Below are 14656 nucleotides of genomic sequence, written 5' to 3'. Positions count from 1 at the left end.
CCATGTTCATGGATTGGAAAACCATGTATCATGAAGATGTCACTCCTACCAAAACTGATTTACAGATTCAATGCAATACCTACCAAAGTTCCAACAGATGGTTGAGGGAGGGAGCAGGTGAACTCTGGGGATTTGCAGATATGTGGTTAAAACTACAATGCTGGGAATGTTCTTCTGGCAAGTATGGCAGGGGAGGGTTACTGGTTTAAGGCATTGGATGTAGGGGGCATGTGGGACAGGTCATATCTAGGATAGGCTTCTATGGAGTGTGTAGCATTCATCTTGTCATAGTGTACTATATCGAGGATGGAAACTCACATAACAAGTGGGAAGGTGTTAGACTCCCATCCTGCAGAGTCCTGCTATGATCTCAAATAGAGGGTGGGAGTCTCTTGAGAGACAGGCAGTGCCTAATAGGGGAGGGCAGTCCATTATGTTAAGCCCTCAATGCTGTTGCAAGTAACTAAGAATCTGGTCCTTCAATGAATTAATTTTGGTGGTTCCTGTGGGTTCTGAGGGGAGAGAGAGGGAGAAACAGAATAGGTGGAACACAGAACATTTTTGGGGTGATGGAATTATTCTACATGAGCAAGGATAGATACAGACCACCTCAAACTTCATCAAAATCTGTAAAATGTATGGTCCAAGATGTAAACCACAGTGTAAATCATTTGACCATGGTTAGTGGCAATGTTTCCATATTTGTGTATCAATTGTAACAAATGTACCATCCACATGTAAAGTGCTATTAATAAGGGACAGGGGAAAAGGGAGAGTACGTTGGGTATATGGGAATCACCTATATTCTGTATGTCACTTTTCTGTAACCTAAAGTTTCTCTGAAGACAAAACGAAAAAAATAAGACAACTGGCAAATAAATGGAAGTAAATGTCACTATACATACAACACAATACATCTTACAGTGATGAAAGACATAATGTTAAAAAATTTTTAATTTTATATTTTTTTAAGGTTTAAAACCCTTTAAATTTTTTTTAATACTTTATTCATTATTTTCTAAACCATTATTATATACTTTTCCTATTAACTGCATTGGGTTATTTTGTTGGCTTCAATTTTAAAGAAGTTGGGGATCACAGAAGGGTTACAACTGTGGCAGGGGAGGATCACTGGTAAGGGGTGTCAGAGATGGGGGATGCATGGGAGATGGTTTACCTGAGGTATAACTATAAGGCATATAAATGTGTTCAAGTGTTCATGAGGCATTATCAAAGTGGGTGGAGATACACAACAATCACCAAGGAAATACTGAATTCCCATCTGACAAACTCTCTAATGGGACAGCAAGAATCCCAAGTACACGGACAGTGTCTACTAAAGGAGGATGGACCACTGACAGGTCCCTGATTGTGATGACTGTAATTATGTACCTTTACTTTTGAAATTGAAATTTAGCATAGTATTATAGAGTGGCTAAGTTTGTCTCCTGAGAGTCTCCTTGTTGCTCAAATGTGGTCACTCTCTAAGCCAAAACTCAGGATATAAATGCATTACCTTCCCCCCAGCTTGGGACAAGACTCCTGGGGATGAGCCTCCCTGGCACCAAGCGATTACTAGAGAGAACCAACTAGCAATGCAACTGGAAAAAAACATTGACCAAAAGGTGGAAAGGGTAAAGACAAATGAGTTTACATGGCTAGGAGACTTCAAAATGAGCTGGGGGGTCATTTTACAGGTTACACTTAGGCACATCTCAGCAGGAACTCACTGGCTGCCAAAGTAAATATAACCTCAAATATCAGGGCTCCTGAGAGCTCTAGAGACATCCAGACACCTTAGGCAGGGTAGATAGCTCAGGATTTTGGTACCCTGCCAATAGGCCCTACTTCGGAACTTACGCTCCGCAGTGTGACAGAGTTAGACTTACTTGTGTTTTTCCTACACATAGCTCTGCTGTCCCTCTCTTTGAATCTACAGTTAGTACTAGAGCTGATAGTTGTACATCCAGGAGACATAATTCTTTGGTCTGTCCATGTGCCACCTGGGCCTTGAATCTCTAAGTTGCAATATCTACTCTCCAATTCACTGGAGTCACCAAGGACAACAAACAAGGCGATGATGACTGATAATGACTGTCTCAAAGAACAGAGAGAGTCTGCAACTACAAGCAAGAAAGTCCCATCCATCTGTCCTGAGAGCTAAGCCTCCTCTCACAATTAGAGATGGAGTAGGCATTGCCAACACAGAATCCTCAGGATTGGGGAATAGACAATGGACTAGGGCAGACTTACAGTTGTTCTACTATAGACTTGTTGTGATCCTAGCAATGGAAGAAATTTTATCATGGATGTGGACACAGTGGCCACTGGAAGTTCTGAAGGGAGGGAGAGGGAAAAACAGATATAATTTGGGGGCATTTTTAGGACTTGGGAATTGTTCTGAATGACATATCAACAACAGATACAGGCCATTGTATATTTTGTCATAACCTGCAAAAATGTGCAGTAGAGAGTGTAAACTACAATGTAAACTATAATCATCGCTTAGTGGCAATGCTCCAACATGTTCATCAATTGTGGCAAATGTACCACTATAATGAAAGATGCTGATGTGGGAAAATGTGGGAGGGTTAGAGAATAGGGCAGATGGGAATCCCCTATTTTTTTGTGTAACATTTAAGAATTTAAGTTGCTTTAAAAAACAAAAATAAAAAAGTATATTAAAAAAATAAATTCCAACAGCCTAGTTTACAGAAATAAGGAAGGCAATTACCAAATTTATTTGGAAGGGAAATTGCACCCAAATAGCCAAAAGCATTCTTAAAAAGAATGATATAGGAGGAATTTCACTGCCTGACTTTGAAACACAGCACTTTGCTACAGTGGTCAAACAGCATGGTACTGACACAAAGACAGACATATCCATCCGTGGAAAAGAATTTAGAGTCCTGAAATAAACCCTCACTTTTATGGCCACCTGGTTTTCGACAAACCTACCAAAGCCATGTTAACAAGACAAAATTGTCTCTTCAACAAATGGTGCTGGGAGAACTGGGTACCTATAATCAATAAAATGAAAGAGGACCCCTCTTTCACTCCCTATACAAAAATCAACTCAAAACAGATCAAAAAGCTAAATATAAAAGCCAGAACCATAAAACTCCCATAAAGGAAATGTAGGGAAATATCTTCAAGACCTCATAGTAGGTGGTAGATTCTTGTACCTTACACCTAAATCACATGTAACAAAAGGAAAAAATAGATAAATGGGACTTCCTGAAAATTAAATACTTTTATACCCCAAAGGTCTTTGTCAAAGACAAAGTTCTTTGTAAAAAGGCAGTCGATTCAATGGGAAAAAAATATTTGGAAATCACATGTCCCATAAGGGTTTAATATCCAGGAGATATAAAGATATGTTGTAATTCAAAAATACAAATTCAAACAACCCAATTAAAAAATGGGCAAAGACTCGAACAGACATTTGTCCAAAAAAGAAATGCAAATAACAAAAAAAAACATGAAACATGAAAAAATATTCAACAACACTAATGATTCGAGAAATGCAAGTCAAAACTACAATGATATATCGCTTCACACTTATCAGAATATCACTATTAAAAAAACAGAGAACTACAAGTGTTGGCAAAGATGTGGAAAAATAGGAACACTTATTCACTGTTGGCGGGAATGCAGAATGGTACAGCCACTGCGGAGGACTGTTTGGCAGTTCCTAAAGAAGTTGAATATAGATCTGCCACGTGACCCTGCAATACCACGACAGGGTATACACACAGAAGAACTGAGAGCAGTGACATGAACAGACATCTGCACACCAACGCTCACAGTGGCATTATTCACAATTGCCAAAAATTGGAAACAACCCAGGTGTCTATCAACCAATGAATGGATAAACAAAACTGTGGTATATTCACACAATGGAATATTGTGCAGCTGTAAGAAAAAATGAAGTCATAAAGCATATTACAACATGGATGAACCTGGAGGACATTACGTTTAACGAAGCAAGCCAGACACGTCAAAGGGCAAATACTGTATGACTGCACTACTATGAACTAAATATACTGTGTAACATACTGTATGATTCCACTTACATAAAATGCAAATATAAATCAACTGATATAGATGAAATTAGATTAGTAGTTATGGAGTGCTGGGGAAGGGAACCTAAGGGGTGTGGAGGTTTTCTTTTCAGGGTAATGAAATGGCTCTACAAGTTTTTGTGGTGATGAATACACAACACTGTGATTATACTAAAAGCCATTGATCATACACTTCGGATAGATCATATGGTATGTGAATATATTGTAGGGAGCCACCCACTGTGAGACCTATCTACAACCTCCCACAACATGGCGGCGTTCACAAATCTGCCCTGTCATTTCCTTATTCTTCTCCTCCCTGCTTCTTTGTTCTCCCCCTCCCGCCACTACTCAGGTGACCACAGCAATACGCATGCGCAAGGAGCGAAACTCCGCAGACCCGGTGCGAACTGTCGGCCAATCCCCTCCTTGGACGTCTGCCACCCGCAAGACCAGCCTATCACCTATGTACACGTTCCCTTCCCTCTCTATATATGCCCGTGTTTTACCCCCAATAAACGAGGCTTCATCAGAACCTTGTCTTGCCTCCATTCTTCTCTCGACTCCTGTCCCACCCTGCTTCTTCCCACAGGTCCCTGGACTCGCCCCTGCCGGCCGGAGCAATATCTTTCAATAAAAACTGCTTAATAAATGTGCAAGAAACCAGAAATAGCAGCTATGTACAGCATGGAACACAGAGATTAAGAGCCGAAGAATTTTGTTATTATTATTGAAATAATGAAAATTCTCTAATAATGATTGAAGTGATGAATGCACAATTACGTGATTATACCAAATACCACTGATTATATATTTTGGGTGAATTTTATGCTTTATTAATATGTATTATTAAAAGTGGTTTAAAAAAAAAAAAAAGATACTGGATGAGTATAAAGAACAATTTGAAAGCCTGAAAATAAAAGTAACAGAGCTTATGGAAATGAATGGATGAGATTAAAAAATATATTAGGGGAGCAGATGTGGCTCAAGTGTTTGAGCACCTACTTCCCACATCGGAGGTTTCAGGTTCAGTCCCAGTACCTCCAAAAAAAAAAAACAAGCAAACAAATGAAAAACTCAACTAAGGGGAGACAACGTTGCTCAGTGGATGAGCACTGGCTTCCCATTCCCACATACCAGATCCAGGATTCAATCCCTGCCCCTGGTACCTTAAGAGGAAAAAAAAAGAAGACATTAAAGAGAAGTAAGTATGATTTGGTGGCTGAGTGCCTGCTTCACATGTATGAGGTTCCAGGTTCAATCCCTTCTTAAAAAAAAATAAAATAAAACCCAATAGCATTTTATAACAGCAAATTTGAAATGGAAGAAGAATGAATAAGTGAAACGGAGAATGGAACATCTAACCTTAAAAAGAATGGAAAAAATGGACAGGGTCTCAGGGAATTGAATGACAACACGAAATGCACAACCATCTGCATTATGTGTATACCAGAAGGTGAAGAGAACAGAAAAGGGGCAGGATGGGGAAATTCACAAACATAAGGAGATTAAACATCACACTCGTAAATAATCAGTCGGTCAAAGAAGAAAGGGCAAGAGAAATCAGTAAATATCTCAAGATAAATAAAACAAGATATCAAAACCTATGGGGCGGGGGAAAGAAAAAAAGAAAAAAAAAAAGCCCTATAGGATACAGCATAGGCAGTGCTCAGAGGGAAATTTACAGCCCTCACTGCTTACATTAGAAAAGAAGAGCTAAAATAGGTCTAACTGCACACCTGGAGGAACCAGAAATAATAAAGATCAGAGCAGAAATAAATGAAATAGAGAACAAAATAACAATAAAGAAAATCAACAAAACCAAAAGTTGGTTCTTCAAGAAGATCAACAAAATTGACAAACTCTTAGCTAGACTAACAAAGAAAAGAGAGAAGATGAAAATAAATAAAATAAAAAATGAGAGGGGGAACATTACCACTGATGCCAGAAATAAGAAAGATCATTAAGAAGATAACCATGAACAACTGTACACCATCAAACTAGACAAGGTAGATGAAATGGACAAATCACTAGAAACACAAGAACAATATATACTGACCCTAGAAGGAACAGAAGACCTCAAAAATCCAACCACAAGTAAAGAGATTGAAACAGTCATTAAAAACCTCCCAAAATTCAAAAGTCCAGGACCAGATGGCTTCACAGGTAAATTCTACCAATCATTCAAAGATGATCTAATACCAATCTTGTTCAAGCTACAGTTAGTAACTGTATATTTTTTTTACCCCCCCCCCCTTTGTGGCATTTTGCATGCTGTCTGCTCTGTGTCCATTCGCTGTGCATTCTTCTGTGGCTGTATTTATTTTTATTTCCCCTCCCCCCTTGCGGCTTGCTTGCTATTTGCTCTCTGTGTCTATTAGCTGTGCGATCTTCTGTGTTCTTTTTGTCTGTCTCCCTTTTTTGTTGCATTATCTAGCTGAGTCGGTTCTCCATGGCACCTGCAGGCCAAGCAGCACTCTGCAGTGCCTACAGGCCAAGTAATAATATTTTGACAATGCTCTTTCGCAGTGTATAAAAAACGTTTTACAATCATGCAAAGTGTTGGTGGTGGGGTAATATACGACAGCCCTGTATGATATCACGTATGTTCTGTAAGTTTGTAACTTTTACTATACACTTTCTGCGTACACATGTTCACATATGAATGACATACTTCAATAAAAAAAATTTTAATGAAAAAAATTAGGTTGAAATAAATAATTCTTCAGAAACACAAAAGCTGAAAACTATAGTCACCAGCAGACTTGCACAAAAAGAAATGTTAAAAGAAGTCCTTCAGGCAGAAGGAAAACACTGGGTATATATGAATGTACACAAAGAAATAAAGAGCACTGAAAATAGTACCTATGTGAGTGTAAATATACAATAATTTCCTTATTACTTAAATTTCTTTTTAAAAAATGATAAATGTCTGTTTAAATAAGACTAACAATGCATTGGGGTAATCATAAGTAAAATAAATGGCAACATTATCACAAAGGCCTGGAGAGGGGAGAAATGGAAGTATACTATTATAAGGTTCCAATACTTTTATGAAGTGGTATAACAGTGCTTGCAGGTAGACTGTAATAATTTACTGTGCATACCATCAAGTCTAAAGCGAATGCTAAAATAACAAAGAGTTTAGCTAATAAGCCAATAATAAAGAAAATAGAATTATAACAAATTAGAAAATGTGGAACAAAGAACAGAAGAGACAAGTAGAAAACTACAGCAAAATGATGAACTTATATTAACCATATTAATAATCACATTAAATGTAAACATTCTAAACATAGAAGAAACGTACTGAAACTATAAAGACACACAGCTAAAAGACACATAAGACATATACCATACTAACACAAGTCAAAGTGTTAGGAGTGCCTTGGTTTTAATAAGAGAAAAGAACTTTTTTGCAAAGAATACTGACAGGGAGAAAGACTATTCTATGATAAAAAGGTCAATAAAGGTAGGCCATATTCAGGGGGCATAAACACATTTCAAAGGAGTCTAGTCTAAATACAAAGTATGACCATACATACCCTGGAATCAGAAATCAATAACCAATCCCTAGAACATACCCAAATCTTTGAAAACTAACTAACACATTTGCAAATAACCCATGAGCCAAAGAAGAAAACATAAGGAACATGAGACAGTATTGTAAACTGAGTGAAAACACTACATATTTAAATTTGTGAGATGTCATTAAAGCAGTAGAAGGAAATCAAATAACCTTAGCTTGCATCTTACAAAGTATTAAGAAGGTACAGAAAATTATATCCAGAGTAAACTGAAGAAAGAAAATCCTAAGGATGAGAGCAGAAATCAACAGGGGGGAGGGGGGGGAATAATCTCAAACTGGTTCTTATAAAAGATCAAAAGAACTGACCAACTTAAACCAGACTGATGGTAATCTAACATAGAAGTTATTAACATCAAAGAATGACATACAGAGGATGAATCACTGTAAATTTGAAAAATAGTAAAATAAGAAAGTAACATTCTGAACTATATATGCCAATAAATTCAACAACTTATATGAAATGGAGAGATTCCTTGAAACACTCCAAAAAAAGAGAATCCGTATACCCCTATATCAGTATACTACTGTATCTATTAAAGAAATTCAATTTGTAGTTTAAAATACCACACACCAAAACAAACGAACACACAAAAACTATGGCCCAGATGGTGGAGTCTCCCATTTAAGAAAGAAATAATAGTAATTCTACATAAACTCTTTCAGGAAACTGAAGAGAAGGAAATTCTTCCTAACTCATGAGACCATAATCATCCTAACACAAAAATAAGACAAAGATTCCATGCCCACCCAGGAATGCCAAAAAACAAACCACCAAACAAAAGAGAATCAAAGATATTACAAGGAAAGAAAACTCATGAAAATAGGTACAAAAATTTCATACTATAAAAATTTTAAAAATCTAATTGGATATATATGAAGGATAACACATCATTATGGTAGTAGGCAGTTTCTGAAATGGCTGTCAAGGACCACCCCTGGGCATTCACTGCCATGTGTAATCAACCCCCACTTCCCTGATATATCTGGTGGAGGTTTTGAGGACAGGTGGAAAGGGGCTGCACCTAGTAAGTTCCTTCTAATGAATAAAATACTGCACAAGTGATAGATGTCACTTCGAAGATTAGGCTTAAAAAAGACTATGATTTCCATCTTCCTTGGACTCTAGACCTCTTACCCTTTTGCTTACTCTGATGAAGCAAAGTACAATGTTGTCAGATGCTCTACAAAGAGACCCAATGTGGCAAGGAATCAATGAGGTCCTCCAGATAATAGCTTAAGAGGAACTAATGTGTTAGGTCGACAACCCAAAAAGAACTGAATTCTGTCAACAATGATGCCGAGTTAGCTTGGAAGCAGATCTTTCCTCAGTCAAGCCCAAAGAGGAGCCCACAATCCTAACCAATCCTCAACTGCAGCCTTGTGAGACAATGAAGCAGAGAAGTCACCTAAGCTATGCTGAGACTCCTGACCCATGGAACGTGTGAGACAATAAACATGTGTTGTTTAAGCCACTATGCTTTGGGGTTAATCTGTTATAAAGAAAAGATATTAATAAATTGACCAAGTTAAGTTTAACCATAGAAAGCAAACATTTAAAAAATTAATCTATTTCACTGTATTAACAAAAAAGAAAAACCACATAATTTCAACAGAATCAGAAAAAGATTTGATAATATCCAACATCTACTTCTGATAAAAACTTTCAGCACACTAGGAATAGAAGGGAACTTCCTCAACCCAAGAAAAACAATCTAGGAAAAAACTTAAGCTAACAGCATATTTAACGTGAATAACAATCTTTCTCCTAACATCACAAACAAGACAAAATTGTCCAATCTCACCACTTCTATTAACACTGGACTAGGGAGAGTAGCCAGTGTAACAAGGCAAGAAAAAGAAAAGCCATCCAGTTTGGAAAGGAAGAAAATCTCTCTTCATGCGAAGACATGACTGATTGTCTATGTAGAAAACAAAATAGAATCTACAAAAAAAGTTACTAGAACTAATTAATGATTTTAGCAAGAGTACAGGATAGAAGAAGAATACACAAAAATCAGCTATATTTAAATACTAAAAATGAACCATTAGTAATTGAAATTCCCTGAGCCTCAGCAGAGTTGCAACTCCTACTCTTTGGTTTGTTGGACTTACCCAGGTCAGCTAACAGGGAGGTGAAGATGGTCAACCACCACACCAAGGAATCAAGAGTGCCTACAACTACAAGCAGAAGAATTGCATCCATCATCCATGTGGAATCTAAGCCCCCTCTTGATCTAGAGGTAGAGAGGACATCGCCATCCCAGGGTCCACAAAATGGAGGAATGAAATATGGATTACAGTGGACTTACTGATATTCTACTATAAAACTATTATGACTAGTAATAGAAGAAATTGTAGCACTGAGGTGGAGAAAGTGGCCACTATAATTGCTGAGGGCAAGGAGAGGGAAGAAGAGATGTGATATGGAGGCATTTTGGGGACTCTGAGTTGTCCTAAATGTTATTGCAGGGTCAGACACTGGACTTTATATATCTTGCCATAACCCACTGAATGTACTGGGGGAGAGTGTGAACTATTATCCATGTGGTGCAGCAGTGCTCCAAAATGTGTTCACCCAGTGCAATGAGTGTGCCACAATGACAGGGGAAGTTGTTGGCCTGGGAGGAGGGGGGTGGGGAGGTGGGGGATATACAGTAATCTCTTATGTTTTTTAATATAACATTTTTTGAGATGTATATATCTTCAAAAAAAAAACAATTTACAAAAATGATGGGGTATGGGGGTGGGGAGTAGGTTATATGGGAAGCTCATGTTTTTTAATGTAACATTGTGATCTATTAACTTTAATTTTAAAGAGTGTAAAAAAAAGATACGTAAGACCTACTTACACTGAAAATTACAAAATGTTGCTGAAATTAAAGACGACAAATATTTCTTCATTAACACATAGACAAGTTAATTCCAAAACTTATGTGTAAATGCAAAGGGTTGACCTAGAATAGTAAAAGCAAAGCTGGGGGGGCTAACTCTACCTTATTTCAAGACATATCATAAAGGTACAGTAATTTAAATAGTGTGGTATTGGCATAAAGAAAGATCGATGGAACAGAATGGACCCAGGAAAATACCTACACACTGATTTTTTTACAAAGATGCAAAGACAGTTCTATGGAGACCAATAATGCTGGAATAATTGGCTATTCATATGTACATAATCGAAGTTCAATTCTTAGCTCATTTAAAAACAAAAACAAAAACTTTGACCTCCCTCATACCATATACTAAAACTTGAACTGATCACATGCTTAAATATAAAATCTGTAACTATAAAACTTCTACAGGAAAATAGAGGAAGGAGGCAATCTTTACTGATCTTATTTGGGCAAAGATTTTTTTAATACAATACCAGAAGCACAATCCACAAAATACAGATAAATTATATTTCATCAAAACTAAAATTTTCTGCTTTTCAAAAGACCCTGTTAGAAGAATGAAAAAACAAGCTACAGACAGGTAGAAATATTTGTACAGCATGTATCTGAAAAAGGAGTTATTAATATATCCAAACATAACAAGCAAACAATCCAATAAAAATGGGACAAAAATCTAATGAGACCCTTCACCAAAGAAGATACAGAGTGGCAAATAAGAACATGAAAAGATAATTACAACATCATTAACCATTAGGGAAACACAAGACCAAACCACAATGAGATATAACTACGTACCTATTAGAACAGCAAAAATTAAAAACTTCTGCATGCTAAGAGGGGTGTGGAGTTTTTTTTTGGATAATGAAATTGTTCTAAAATTCTGTGTGGTAATGAATACACAACACTGTGACTATACTAAAAGCCACTGACTGTACACTTTGGATAGACTGTATGGTATGTGAATACGTCACAACAAAACTGTTCAAAATAGTCAAAAGAAAAAGACCAACTAAGCTAAGTCTGGCAAGATGTGGAGGAACCAGAACAGTCAAGCACTGTTCACAGAAATATAAACTGGTACAAGTGTAAATTGAAAGAAATTTGGCAGTTTCTTCAAAAGTTAAACCTATACTACCATATGACCTTGCCATTCTACTTCTAGGTATTTAGGAAAAATGAAAACATATGCCCATTCCAAAATGTGTATACAAATGTTTATAGCAGCTTTAGTTTTAATAGCCAAAAAATGGCAACAACCCCAACATCCATAAGTGGCTGGTTAAATAAACCATGGTATATCTATACAATGGAATAGTACTCAGCAATGAAAAGGAATGAACTATTAATACACCCAACAATATGGATGAGTCTCAAAATAATGATACTAAGTGATAGAAACCCAACTCCCTAAAGAGTACATACTATGTAATTTCTTTTATATCTAACTCTAGAAAGAGCAAATTAATCTATAGTAACAGCAAACTACCAGATGCTTGGGGAGGGGATGATGTGAGGATAGGTAGGTGACAGGGATAACAAACCTTCACAGGAAACTTATGGGGTGATGGCTGTGTTCATTATCTTCATTATGATGATGGTTTTACAGATGTATACATAACACAAAAACCTGTACACTTTAAATATGTGCAATTTACTGCATGTCAGTTATAACTCAATGAACAGGCCAACTCCAGCCATGTCTGTTCAATTTATGTATTGCCTGTGACTGCTCTCCTTACCATGGAAGAACTGAGTGGTTGACCTTCATGAGACTGTTATGACAAGCAAAGCCAAAAATATTTACTGTGCGGCACTTTACAGAAAAAGTTATAAATCAAAAAGAGATTACATGAGTAACTTAGAGGTTTGGATTATGAATTGATTTTAAAAAGGAAAGACAAATATAGTAATATAATTGGAAAGAAGAGAAGGCTTTTCAGAAAGCGTGATTAGCAAAATGGCTTCCAATCCCCCTATCATAAAACATGTCCACGTATCACCTTCTTTTAAACTTACTCCCAACTGTCCACTTTCTACTAAAGAAATCCTTACCTAATCTGTTCAGTTTGTACAATCCCTTCTTTGTGACCCTCCAAACGAGCAGCCAATCTCTCTTTATCAAGGCGCACACACTCTTCATCCTGAAATAATCACTGATTATTCAATATTTTTCAAGTGTGTTTAATTTTTAGTAGGAAAAAAAACAAAAAACACTGCATATAACATTTCCTTACCAACATTCCCAGTATGACTGGCCTTCGGTCAACTTTAATATAACTTCCAGTTACACAAAGAAAATAATTATATGTAGGATTGCATAAGAGCAAAACTACTAAAGTTTTGGAAAAAACTTCATCACTTTTTTTCCCATGATTAAGTGTTCTTCCCACAATATATCATAGCTACCTTTATGCAGAAAAACATCTGACAAAAAAATTCCTTTTCTTTGGGAAAGTTTGTAACTAAATTTTGAGGAGCCTTTACCACAAAGATTTCATTAGTATCTAAAATTTTATCTGTTGTTACATGTGCTGAATCTCTCAACAGATCAAAACAATAGAAGTGAAACTTGAATGGTTTTCAAAGTAGGTTCCTCAGACACCAGAAGATCAAATCTTATCTGAATTCATCCTTGAATACTAAGCTTTTATCTACTTTATACATTAGGATTTCAGTAAGATTTAGCCTGAAAAGTGCTTAGCTGCTTAAAAACAAAACAAAATTTGTAACTCTGATATAGTTCAACACTCAAATTTTTACAAATGAGAAAACTGAGTACCAGAGTCAGTGTCTATGACTAATGGAATATGAAACTGTATAAAGAGCATAAGTATATTCATAAGATCCAGAAATACACTGGGCTCTAGTTCATGCTCTAATATTAATCTGGCATGTAAAATCTTAAAACAGACACATCAGCTGAAATGAATGTAAGGATAATATTTCAACAGATGTATGACACTTTTGCCACTAATTAATAAAGATACAGCACATTACCCAAGTTCCTTAGGAGACTGCTGATTTTAAAGACAACTACAGCCTAGAATTTAATCAAATCAAAATCTCTGCTCTCAAGTTTCTCTCTTAGCTAAGTGTCTTGCAGGTCCTCAATATATATTTGCTGAATTGAAAACTGTCAATATAATATAGCTAAACATAAAAATGTAACTCAATTTAGCTCTACATATGCTCTGGAAATAATTTTATTATGCTATTTCCTATTGATTTTTAAAGTTACAAGAATCCTAGCAAACTAGCATTGTTGAGAATATAAAATTTTTCAAAGAATTATTCAGGTTTTCCTAAATAAATGGTATCTTTTGTTCACAGTGGGTCAAAATCTCCTTTTATAATGGGAGAGATATAAACATCATTATTACTGCTACAAAATTTGTACCCAGTATAGTGGAATGGCTTGTACCCAGACTGTCCTGGCTCAGAAACTTACTAGCTGTATAAACCTCAGCGAGTAACTAATTCTCTCCAGGATTCTGCAATCAAATGCATAGTGCAATTAACTTCAGGAGATTGTGGTAAGGATTAAATTGGTTAATATACATGAATTTCTTAGAACATCACCTAGCACAGAGTAACAATGACTTCATTATCCTGTCATCATTACCCAAAAATATCAGGTTCATATCTCAATGTATGCTTATTTAAGCATTAATACATTACTTTAGCATCAGATTTGTCACTAATTTTACTGTATGTACTTACCAACCAACGCTTTCCCTTCAACAGTTACCTTTTCTTACCCTTAATGGTCTATTTTTTGCTGTTTATGTATCAGTCAGAAAAATGTATACACATAGCTATTTTGATTTTTATACAAGTTTGAAATGAAAGGATTTACGGTTTCCAAAAATGTTAAACTAATGATGATTCGAGTGTTATTCCTTAATCATTTTTCAATTTTAAGTGTATCTCTAGTACATTATCCTCCATTTTCAGGGTGGGGGGCAGTTCATGTAAGCTGGTCAGGGGCTTATTAAGAATTTATGTAAATCATGTCATAATCACATAATTAAAATTCATAAGGTTTAACTGACTAATGTAGTATACTAGCTGATTAACAAATTTTCTTACACAAAGGTAACTGCATTTCT

The 14656-nt window shown here is 36.2% G+C and overlaps 1 protein-coding gene across 1 annotated transcript in view; it reads right to left on the bottom strand.

The window, feature by feature from the left end:
• The window catches only part of CDC73 (cell division cycle 73), a 141603-nt gene that overhangs the window by 115559 nt on the left and 11388 nt on the right, over window positions 1-14656 (bottom strand). Inside the window, exon 6 of the mRNA XM_058274892.1 lies at window positions 12600-12688. Within this exon, the coding sequence (XP_058130875.1) occupies window positions 12600-12688 (89 nt within the window). The remainder of the gene's footprint in view (window positions 1-12599; window positions 12689-14656) is intronic.

This window comes from Dasypus novemcinctus, chromosome 13 (assembly GCF_030445035.2).
Source record: "Dasypus novemcinctus isolate mDasNov1 chromosome 13, mDasNov1.1.hap2, whole genome shotgun sequence".
In the NCBI taxonomy this organism is placed as follows: Eukaryota; Metazoa; Chordata; class Mammalia; order Cingulata; family Dasypodidae; genus Dasypus; species Dasypus novemcinctus.
This window is presented reverse-complemented; position numbering and strand designations above follow the sequence as displayed.